The sequence below is a fragment of the Pelophylax lessonae genome (genome assembly GCF_965119305.1).
Source record: "Pelophylax lessonae genome assembly, chromosome: 6".
NCBI classification, from domain to species: domain Eukaryota; kingdom Metazoa; phylum Chordata; class Amphibia; order Anura; family Ranidae; genus Pelophylax; species Pelophylax lessonae.
The window spans coordinates 287439336-287451641 of record NC_138773.1 but is presented as its reverse complement, the minus strand read 5'-3'; the positions used below and the strand labels follow the sequence as shown (position 1 = coordinate 287451641).

Below are 12306 nucleotides of genomic sequence, written 5' to 3'. Positions count from 1 at the left end.
TACCAACTCAAGTCCACAGAGCATGTCAATAATATGTAATGTATTTGTTTTTACCTGTTCTGCTTTTGGGAAAGGCTGAAGTTGATTTCATTAGTGTAAAAAAAAGTCCAGAAAAGAGATACTATCAAATTTTTCTTCGGTCCCATGTGTGCGCTAAGTGTAAATGCATTTTTACAAAAAAAAAAATTAAAGTTTTTTAAGCAAGTTTACGATTTTGTGTTGGGCTGCATTCATAGCGGTCTTTGACCACAAGTTGGACACCCCTGCACTAAGGGAACGCTAAGAGAACTGGCTTGTTCTCTGCACTGGGTTACAGGTGGCCATCTTGGGTGGCCATCTTGGGGGGAGCTTGTGTTTGAACCCTCCCAAGATTTGGGCAGTCATCTTAGACCCAGAGAGGAAACTGGGTCATTCTGGTGCTCTCACAGTGTGGGGAGATTGAAGATGGAGGACAGACACCTGCTGCATAGGAAGGAAATTAGCTTAGTCCACAAAAAGGTTTCTGAGGAGAAGGAAGAGAATAGGAAAGGTTTTGTGACCCTTCTGGAGATTGTTTTGCATTGTAGAAGGACCTTTTGTTGTCTGTTATCTGGAGTGGGGCATTTTGGGCACCGTTTTACCAGTACAGGCCACAAGGCATCCCTTTTGCAAGGCCACAAGTTGCCAGCCTCAAAGGTAACTGTCTGAAGAAGCAATTCTCATATGGTACATGCCAAATGTAAGTCTTGCATAGAGGAAAAGTATTGTGGCAAATTTGTATAAGTGCCTTACTGTCCATTGTGTAACTTTAGGAAAGCATACACATTGTTGTAAATACTGACTATTTGTTTCATAAATAAAAAAAGAAATTAAAAGGTTGACTTCACTTTCGTGGGAAAGAAAATCAGCAAATAAAGAAAAAACAATATAGCGTATACAATTGTGACACAAATCATATTGTGATTGAATGTTATTACAAATTACCTTTCCTTTTTCATCTTCAGCTGTTGTAGTTTTATGAAAATGCAGTGCAGTATCTCTACCTGGAGCTGTTCTGTACACAGAATGTATACTGACCACACCCCAGAAACATAATTTCCTGCTTGTGTGATTGGCTCACCAATTTTCCCAAAAGTCTGCCTAAGATGCAAGTCAGATTTCTGGCATCCCCTGCAACAAAAATGTAATTTTTAGTGAGATACTCCCAATAGGAACACGTCTAAAGGGATGCAGACCCAGCAGCTTTCCCCATTACAGCCCTGCAGCTTCCACAGCTGATAGATAATTATGAAACCACTCCCATTTGACCCACTCAGCACAGATTAACCACTCCAATTTGACCCACTCAGCACAGAGGAACAAACAGTGATTTCTTCAGAATAACAAAAGGTAGGAATCTGCAACAAAGTTTGTAAAAAACCCTGCAATGTACAGAGATTACCCAGAGTGGATTGTTTTTTTTCTCAACAAAAGTGGCGTTAACTCTTGGTCTCCACTGTGGCATAATCCCTGTTTTCGGGAGTTTTTATCTATCCAGAATCCCCTACTTTGGGCATCCAGATGGGTTAAAGCCTTGGGTGACCTTACAGTGGGGGGGTGGGGGGTGAGTTACGAACATTCGATGTTCTAATGGACAGATATGACTTGCCAAATATATATTTTTTTTAAATACCTAGACTTTAGACATGCCTTTATTGCGCAAATTGGCTCCTCCTTGGTGGAGGTTGTGACTTCGGCTTTGGAGGTTGCTATAAAAATTACTTCTATGAAAAAAACGCTGTCAGAATTATATGGGATATTGTTTCGAGCTGTCCCCCCCCCCCCCATTTGGTGGTTAAGTGTAGGGCGAGGTGAGTTGAGAAGATACCGGATTTGGGAGTTGAGGATTGGAATGATATGTGGACATTTCCTTTTTCGCATTTGTTGTCGGTGAAGGACAGACTTATTCAATTTAAGTTTTTGCATTGTATTTATTATACACCTGCCAGACTTACTAGGATGTATCCTGGCTTATCACCAGAGTGTTGGCCTTGTACCCATTCTCCAGCAGATTTTGACCATACATTTTGGCATTGTTCTGGGGTCCAATGCCCAATTTTGGGAGGAAGTGCTGAGCTGTATTAGGGAAGTAACAAATGTGAGTATACCTAAAACAATATCAAATTGTATGCTGGGATTAGTGGGGGAATTGATACCCTCCTGGCCTCAGCGTACGCTTATTAGTTTTTTGTTGTTTTATGCCCGTAAATCGATCATTTTACTTTTGGGAAAAAAACAATAGCACCATCCCTGCTCTAATGGAAGAGGTTGGTCAATAAGATATTACCATTGTATAAATCTACATATTTGAATAGAGGCTGCCCTGGAAGTTTTGATAGGGTTTGAAGGGTCTGGATTGAACACCCTAGTACTATAGCTTTATATGGTGATGAACCCTACTGCTATTATATACATTAACAGATTAGGTTTCTATCCAAATGTTGAGGTAAATATTATTTAATGGAGAGGCATATATTCTGATTATTGTGATATTCATGTATGGTGGTGCACCTGCTTAGGGAGGGGGGGTTTGGTATTCTCTTGTGCGTACCGCCCTGCGTGGCGCACTGTTTTTTTCTATTTTCTGCACATGTCTTTGATAAAAGTAAATAAATAAAACTGTAAATAAAAATAACAAAAGTGGAGTTACGCTTTAAAGAATATATTTTCTTGCCTGTTCCCTTTTAAGCCAAAGCTTTAGGGCTAGTAGTAAGAATGTATTTGCACAGAATATAAAATATTGATTTAAGGAATTATCTGATTATCTTCGTGGATCAAAAAGGTTCAGCAGCAGGTTTAGGGTTTTGAGCCTGCAAGGTTAGCTTTTAATTTAATTTTTTTTTTTTAACTCAGTGGGCAGTTTTTTTTTTTTTTTTTCATATCTATTTATGTCTATATAACTGTAAGGTGATTATGTTCTGATTTAATGAAAATTCTGCACGCTCTTTAAATGAAATCTCTTGTCTTGCAGTACGCAGTGGAGTCGCAGATTCAGCTTCATGGACTCGATGTGGAATCCAGCATGCTATTAGTGCATCCCCGCAAGGTTTGTTTCACACATTTATTTCCATATTTCACTTCCAAGACTATAATCTGTGCTTCATCCTGCCAGAAACCCTCTGATTTCAGCTTCTATTTTAAGGACCTTTCTGAGATCAAGAAAGTGGCCCAACAATATGGCATTCTGCTAGTCGGTGTTTGGATTAGTGTAATGCACGTCCCCAGGGAGATACAACTGAAGGCTTTTATTACTATGCCAGTGTCTTCATTAATTACAGACTGGGATAGATGAAAGGGTCCTGTTGACAGATACGGCAATGTTCCTACATCTAAACAGTCTTTACAAAGTCTCATCACTGTCCTCTAAGTGTTATCCTATTCATATAATGCCTATATTGAAGAGGTTCTCTGGTGAATATTGTTATGTATATACTGTATTTAAAAGAGGTATCCACTGACTTCTCCAAAATGCACCTATGGTCAGGGCTTAACCGGCATACCCAAAATGTGAGAGGGGTCAGCACATATTTGGACTTAAATTTTACTTTATATTGTAGAAATTGAATGATCACAGTAATAACGTAGTTTACAGAAAGGGCACCACATGTATCACCCCCCTAGTTAGGGGCTATGATCAGGTAAATTTACTTTGGGCTCACTGTAACCAGTGTTGCTGTGTTGATTGTTTTGGTCTGTTCTATGCTCCAGTAGTTGCAGAATTGACTGCTTCCCCCTGGTTGGTCCAGAAAGCTCTGGAAATTGGTGAGCAGGAAGAGTCTAATCAGCAGCTGAATATTCATAAAGCCCTGGCCAATCCTTGGGGAGGGTTGCTCAGATGGTAGCTGGGGACCTGTATAAATACTATGGGACAGAGAACAGTGGGGTCTTTTTCCTTAAAAGGAAATCACAGCCTAAGGGGGGCTGCTTGCCCCCTTAGGCCATCCTGCCATGTGGCTAGAGGTTTCGAGGCCTCAGGTTGGCTATCTGGAGTCCTGCTTTGCTGGAAGCTGCAGAAAGCTGACTGAGGGACTGTCATCTGAGGTTCTAGTCTGGTATCACAGGGAGAAAGTGTCACAAGGATATTGAAAGGAGGCAACCAATTTTCCAAGGACATTTGTGAGTACAGACTGGAGAGAGACATCCGAGAGACTGTGGGCTGAGGCCATCCCTCGGGTGTTAATCAGCTGTGTGTATAAAGGGGACATAGTGTTCAGTATTCTGAAGAACTTAGTCTACTTAATTTCCATGGAAAGAATTTCGCTTGGACTTTCCACCATAGGAATATTAATCTTATCAAGTGTACTGCAGGCTCATAGTTCTATAGAAGTTAGGTGTCCTCCTATTTTTACATAATTTTGGAGTATGCCACTCAATTCTCTAACCCCAACCCAAAAATGAAAACACCAAAAATGAAAACACCTGGACTATTAATTGAGCCAAAGAAACACTGTGACCAATTGTGTGACTACGGGGCAACTACTAGGGAAAGGATTGTGGCAATCTACTAAGCGCCTTCTTTTTGGGGTAGCGCTCCACACACGTAACATATGAATTACCCACTTCCTCAAGCAGAAAGGTAATGTCTGTCAAAGTCAATATTTCAATAATAATATAAGATGAACCTACAGACCACAGAATGCAGGAGGAGCACTTCCTTTGGAGGAGGTATGTAGATTACTGGGTTGCCCTGATGTCAAAGGGAAGTACTTGCAGTTTATCCAGCTTCCGGTGTGTGACAGTTCAAGAAGCTGGCAGAAGAAATACCCTGTTAGGGGGAACCTATGCTTTCCCTCCTCATCGGGTGCCACTTACTAACACCGCTCCCACTCTCCCTACAAGTGGGGCTCTATCCCTGACCTACTCCTACTGAATGGCACAGAAACTGCTTTTTTAAGCCACAATCTCATGGGATTTCAGCATCTAAAAGGAGAACCCCAAGCTGGCCACCTGGAACCCATATTATGGGACACATTAGTCCCTCAATGGTTTCCAGCCAGCCTGAAGAATTAGCACAGTGCCATCTTCAGGTCTATGACAAACAGCAACTCAACACCTGACAACACACCCTCTTACCAAAAATCAAAAATAACACCCTGTACCTTAGTGCGAGGGAGACACATCCTATTTATTCTATAGTATACAATGAATACATTGTAATCAAAACCAAGTGTTTAGGGATAGAAATAGACATAATGTCCCTAAAGGGTAAAATGGGAATGTTAACTAACTGCAGTCTCTTGGGGGCCCTGTTGCATAGAGCAGCCATGATGCCTTGTGCTGCTGTTGTGGTAGGTACACTGTACATCATAGCCCTAGAGTGAGTATCCAGTTTAATGCTTGCAATGACAGGTGCTCATTGTTAAATGCAACAACGTGACTGTGATGACCACGGAAAGGCACATCTGAGGCTTCTTTTTCCAATACGGTGTTACAGAAGAAGGAAGTGCTTTTCACTGGTCATCACAGTCATGTGGTCATGACCAATGAGTGCTTGCCACTGTGAGCATTATCATGGATTCTCATTCCAGGGCTGTGTATTGGAGTGTATGGTGTACAGACCACTACACCTGCAGCCAGAGATGTATATTAACTAAGTAGAACTACTTCACTACTGTACTTAAGTATCAAAAGGCGGTATCTGTACTTTCCTGGAGTATCATTTTTTTTCTCCTACTTCCACTTTTACTTCACTACATTTTTTCGATGATTTCAATACTTCTACTCCGATATTTTTTTTTTGTGCTGGATAGTTACTCATTACTATTATAAAAATTACCACTGCCAGAACAGTAGATGGCAGGTTTCATGAAGTTCAAAAAATTGTGGTGGAAGTCTGCACCTATTATTTGGAATAGCACCTGTTTGATTCCTGCACCGTTGAAAATATATTCATCTTGTTTTGTCACGTATATCTATATTTGAAGATTCACAATATTTTATTGACTTTGATTTCATACACTCGTTTATCTCATTATTGGAATATATTGTTGTATATCACATTGGTTTATATATGATTTTGAGCACCAATAAGCTGTGGAGAAAAAAAAAAACATGCAGGGAAGAGAAGGAGGGATGCTTTAAAAGGGGAAGAGAGGGACATACTTTATCTGTTTTTTGTTTACAAAAAGTTACAGCCAAAGGAATTGTGATTGTCCTTTAGGTTAATCATTTGAAATAATAAAAAACAATATGATGTTCAAACTTTTGACTTCTTTCTTTAATAACTACATAACACAGTACTTGTACTTTTACTTTCACTACTTGAGTAGTAAATTAAAAAAAAAAAAAAAAAAAACTACTGGTACTTTTACTTTCAGTACTTGAGTAGCAAAATTAAAAAAAAAACTACTTGCAATACTTAAGTACAAAAAATGTTGAATACTTTAGTACTTCTACTCAAGTCACTTTTTGATAGAGTACTTCCACTTCTACTTAAGTCACTTTTTGATCGAGCACTTGTACTTTTCAAGTATGGGTTTTGAGCAGTGTTAATTTCGTCGACTAAAACTGACTAAAACGTTTTCGTCGACTAACACAATTCAGATGACTAAAATACGACTAAAACTAAAATGGCATTTTAGTCTTAAGTCTAAAATACGACTAAAACTAAAATGGCATTTTAGTCAAAAGACTATAACTAAAACTAAATCGAAATTTGCTGCCAAAAATTAACACTGGTGCATGCTCAAAGCATAAATAATAACATATTAGATTTTTTCACTCCAGGACCAGCAATAGTATATAATGAGTTTGGAAATTGTAGAGAAATGCTTAAATAATGCATTACAAATTACAATTGAACTACACCCATTCGATTATAGATGACTAAAATGTAGGGCGTTTTAGTCGACTAAAATATACTGGAGTTTTAGTAGACTAAATACGACTAAAACTAAAACACTTGCAGAAGACTAAAATGGGACTAAAACTAAAATGCCATTTTAGTCCTAAGACTAAGACTAAAACTTAATTGAAATTTGCTGCCAAAATTAACACTGGTTTTGAGTACTTTATACAACTCTGCCTGCAGCACGGGACATCACAGCCACTATTTGCAGTGGGGTCTGGAATTAGCTAACTTTTTAATTTTTTGGTGAAAAAGTGAACTTACCCTGTAAACCAACCTCCAGATAACAGGAGTCACAAAGTCCACATATCAATTTAGTTTATTACCCCCAGCAGAGGGGGGGGGGATACACCTGTCTGGATTTCTGCTGCTTCCACCACTTCATTTAGGTACAAAAAGAGCACCTGTTAATCCTAAAAAAAGTACCAGACATGGTCCGAAAATCTCACCTCACCTTGACCTTCTTCTCTTTTGGATCTACTGTGTACACTAATGGAAAACAAAAACCAACACTCAATCGATTTTAATCAGATCTCGTCTCCTGTCTTTTGAGAAACATTTTTTTCCCAGAAAAAGATGATTTTTCAGCTGCGCCATCATTAACATTTAAGAAGGTTACAATATCCTTAAAAAGAACATACGGCAGAATGAATGCCATTTTATGCCTCCACATTTCTTTAAAGGCTAAGTTCCTTAAACCTTTCTCAATCCCATTAAGCTAGTATAAATAACCATATCCCCTCAGCTAATTAGTCTCTAGGAGCATAAACATTTTATTTTGCCTGCCTTTAGGATAGATTTAATTATTTCTAGCAAATGGGAATGTGTGGTTTATCCCAGGTGAAGAACATAGTGTTAGAAGACTCATTTGCCGCATTCTGTACTCAACTAACACTCACTGTGGTTTACTTAGCATGTACATTGGGTCTTGGCAAAATTGGGTGTGTTTGCATAGGTGTGCGCAGCCTATTGCATTAGGGTGTGCACCCCAAAGCGCAAACATATATATATATATATATATATATATTTATTTATTTATATCGTGCAGTGTGTCAGTAGAGCAGTGGACAATGTCAGTAGGGCAGAGGCTGGTGTCAGTAGAACAGTGGATGATAGTAGGGGAGAGATAAAAAAAAATAATAATAATAATAATAAAAACAATATGAATGAATACAATTTTAAAAATAAATATAATCTATTATACAAATAATCTACTTCTACCAATGTCAGTAGTTTATTTTTATTATTATTATTATTATTTTGTTACTTTACCATTTTTTTTTTTTTTACAATAATTTTTTATTACTTTTTTGTTTTTTACAATTTTGTTTAGGAGCCCTTTTGGGGGGCTTTGGTGAAATATCAGGGGTCTAAACAGACCCTTGAGGTCTCATTTTTGAGAAAAGGGACTGAGGACAGAGATTCCCTGGTCCCTTTCTCTGCAGCCAAGCAGCAGGGGGAAAACTGCGCAGGACAGGGTGATTAGGGTGTGCCCAGGCACACCTGGCACACCCTGTGTGCACGCCTGTGTGTGTTTGGAATACAGAAAATATTTTATGTGCTTACAATTGAATGTGAAAAAATTCACTGCATGCTGTGAGGTTCTCACAGTGTGCATTACAGGTTTCATCAAGTCAGAGCGTGCTTCATTTTTTTGTCTGGGGGGACATCAGCATCATCTAGCACTTTCCTTCCAGCTTGACAATCCCTGGACTGCGCCTTGCGTTCACTAAATTTCTGTTATTTCAATTATGGAAGCGGTCATAAAAGGAACCTACACTTTGGTCATCGTGTTTCAGTTGGGTGTGTGAACTGCATCTTCAGTTCTGACTGCAAAGCTTGATTATATTCCCTGCAGTCCAATTATATGTGATGGAGAAATAAATCGAAAACAGAGTTCATGTAGAATTTATGTACTGATGGCAGAGTTTACTTCTGAGAATCAGCCCCATGGTGAGACACTTTCATATCTGAAGTTTGGATGCAGAGTAACTCCAGAATACCTAAAGAAATCTCCGTCACATTACAAATATTTTTAATGCAAACCCATACCTATAAGATAGAGAGTACTTACCTTTCCTACCGCTTGTGCTGTTCAATGTCTTCCAAAATCTGCTTGGAAACCAAAAGCTACTGGAATGTCGATCTTTGGTACTTTGTGATCTCCATTCAATTGAAAGGGATTTCAAAGAGAAGAGCTTTGATTGTATTCAAACTAAAACCTTTTTTTTTAGGTTTGGTTGGAGTAAGTGATAAAGTAACAATTAAGTCTAACACTAACTAGTCTTTAAAATGGTTCCTCCCTCCACATCAGAGTTGTATAAAGTACTCGAAACCCATACTTGAGTAAAAGTACAAGTGCTCGATCAAAAAGTGACTTGAGTAAAAGTGCTCGATCAAAAAGTGACTTGAGTAGAAGTGGAAGTGCTCAATCAAAAAGTGACTTGAGTAGAAGTACTAAAGTATTCAACATTTTTTGTACTTAAAGCGGAGTTCCGGGCTCAGAAAACATTTTTCAGTGAACATACCCCCGGGACAGTCAGGGCTAGTACATTACACAATGGCTAGCCTCTGATCTGTCCCGGTTCGCACTTACCTGCAACATGAAATACTCACTTATAAAATTTCTTCCACATGGTTGCCATCTCTGTTGTGGGCAGCTGAAGCCGGCGCGGTCCTCTTCTGCGTCTTCTTCCGCGTCCTCTTCTCCCAGAATGCGCCTGCACCGGCCCCTCTTGTCACTTCCGGTGCGGCGCCGCATTCCTCCACAGCTTCTGGGCATGCCCAGAAGCTGTTTAGCAGGGGAATGCGGCGTCGCCCCGGAAGTGACGAGCGGGGCTTGTGCCGTCGCATTGATTCCTGGGAGCGATGACGTTCAGCTCCCAGGAATCATCGCAAGACAGGAAGTGACGGCGGAGCCGCGGCGCTGAGGGAGGAAGTACACTGAGGTGAGTATTTTCGATCTTCAATTACAAGGTGAGTGTAAAAAAAAAAAAAACCTAACTATCCAATTCCTTTACAGGTGAAGGGGAACTAGTGGACGGGCACAAAAAAAAAAGATTGATTTTGTGCCCGGAACTCCGCTTTAAGTATTGCAAGTAGTTTTTTTAAAAAATTTTCTACTCAAGTACTGAAAGTAAAAGTACCAGTAGTTTTGAAAAAAAAAATTGCTGCTCAAGTACTGAAAGTAAAAGTACCAGTACTGTGTTATGTATTTATTAAAGAAAGAAGTCAAAAGTTTGAACATCGTATTGTTTTTTATTATTTCAAATGCAGCTTTTATTTATACATAAAGTAGCATTTATTTTCGTATGCGCTGATAATACACATGTTTTGAGCTTCATGAAACCTGCCATCTACTGTTCTGGCAGTGGTCATTTTTATAATTGTAACGAGTAACTATGCAGCACAAAAAAAAAATATTGGAGTAGAAGTATTGAAATCATCGAAAAAATGTAGTGAAGTAAAAGTGGAAGTAGGAGAAAAAAATTCTACTCTAGAAAAGTACAGATACCGCCTTTCGGTACTTAAGTACAGTAGCGAAGTAGTTCTACTTAGTTACTATACATCTCTGCTCCACATTCTACCTATCCTGCCAACCCTGTGTAAAAAAGATCTGTACACTTATCTTTTTCTGTCTGCTCCAGTCCAGTTATGTGATCCCATGGCTTCAGCTACCGAGATTTAGTAAGCAGCTGCTGCAGGGAAGAGGAGGGAGCACTGACCATGGAGGAAGCACAGACTATGGGTGATGTTGCGGCTTCTGGAATTCCAAGCTGTTGTTGGGCACTCCATGACACAGGGGAGCTGGAGCTGTAGGATCATGTGACTGTACTGGCTTAAAAAAAGATATTCTGGGAGTCATAACATCACCTATAGGCCCCCATGGCCCAGCTGTGGCAGAGCTCCCTCCTCCCCCCTGCAGCAGAATGCTCAATGACACAGGGGAGCCGGAACTGTGGGATCACATGATCGGACCAGACAAAAAAGAGAAGCATACAGATCTTTTTACACAGAGTAGGCAGAATAGGCAGGAGGAGGGGGGATATCATGTTTGGTATCTATTTACTTGGTGTAAAAACATTTTTTATACTTTACCAAACATTTGGGTTATGTATTGTGTTTTGTTTGCATTAAAATTCAAAAAAAGTGTAAATACCATCTGACATAAAAATTTGCAACCCCACCAATTTATTGTAGAGCCTCTGCTTTAAAAAATATATAATGTTTGGGCGTTCTAAGAAATTTTCTAGCAAAAAATACTGATTGTTACATGTAAACTGGGACTGGAGAGGGTTTTGCATAGTTACATTGATCCAGCTTGTACCAATGTAAATATGCATGTGTTAAGCCTGGAAGATCCTTGTGGAAGCTGGCAATCACTGTAGTAGGCACTGCTACTGCAGAGACCATGGCTAGTTCTGAGGTCCTGGCACAGGTGACATTCCAAGAACACTTAGGCCCCTTTCACACTTGCGGACCGTTCAGATCCGCCTGTCAGTTTTTCAGGTGGATCTGACATGCATCTCTATGGGGCATCGGATGTCAGTGGAGACATGTCAGATGACATCCGATCCTGTCCGTCAAATCCGGACAGATGGAAACCCTATTTTCCATCCGTCTGGCGGATAGGATCGGATGGGATCGGATGAGAACGGACAGGCGGTCCATTCTTATCCGAATCCCCCATAGAGAAGAGCGGGGACCTGACAGTTCTGTCTCTGCACACAGCGTGGAGACAGAGCTGCCATCTGCCTGCTCAGTGGGGGACCGACGGATCGATCTCCCGCTTAGAAAAGCGGAGACTGTCGATGGAGCAGCAAGTGTAAAAGGGGCCTTAGTGTTTTCTCAATGAAGGCAAAGCCTCTTCTCAGATTAGACAAGGTGTAGAGGTAGTGTGGTGAAAACACAATCTCCACTTTAATCAATCAAAGATTGTCTTCCATTCATTGAGAAACTGCAAAGTGTTGCCTGAATGGCGCCCATGCCCAGTGAGGGACCTCCTATGTTAAGAATGCATCAGGGCTGCCACTTGGCATGGGACCCATTAGCTAGTGGTGATCACTGGAATAGAGGTGTCTGCTACACTGACTTCCAGCTTCTAGAGGAATACCACAGGTACAACACATTATAAAGTTCCATTGGTTCAAGTTGCACCAATGCAACTATGCAAAAATATCCATACCCGGAGTTCAGCTTTAAGCTTTTGCTTGCCTATTTGTTGCCTCTCTAAGGCTAAAACTGCACTGGCATTTAAACACTTTGCGAATGTGAGATCATCCTATTTGCAGTACACTGAGATTAAAATGGATCTAATGAGATGACTGTCATCTACAGTTACATTTCTCGTTAGCAAAGAGAGTGACTGGCAGGTGTAGGCGTAGCCAGAGGCCCCATCACTCCATGCATTGTGTTAATACACCTGTGTTAATGCAACCTGT

General features: G+C 40.1%; 1 protein-coding gene across 1 annotated transcript in view; it reads left to right on the top strand.

Annotated features, from left to right (window-relative positions):
- The window catches only part of KYNU (kynureninase), a 178503-nt gene that overhangs the window by 76982 nt on the left and 89215 nt on the right, over positions 1–12306 (top strand). The window contains exon 7 of the mRNA XM_082262168.1: positions 2990–3064. Within this exon, the coding sequence (XP_082118294.1) occupies positions 2990–3064 (75 nt within the window). The remainder of the gene's footprint in view (positions 1–2989; positions 3065–12306) is intronic.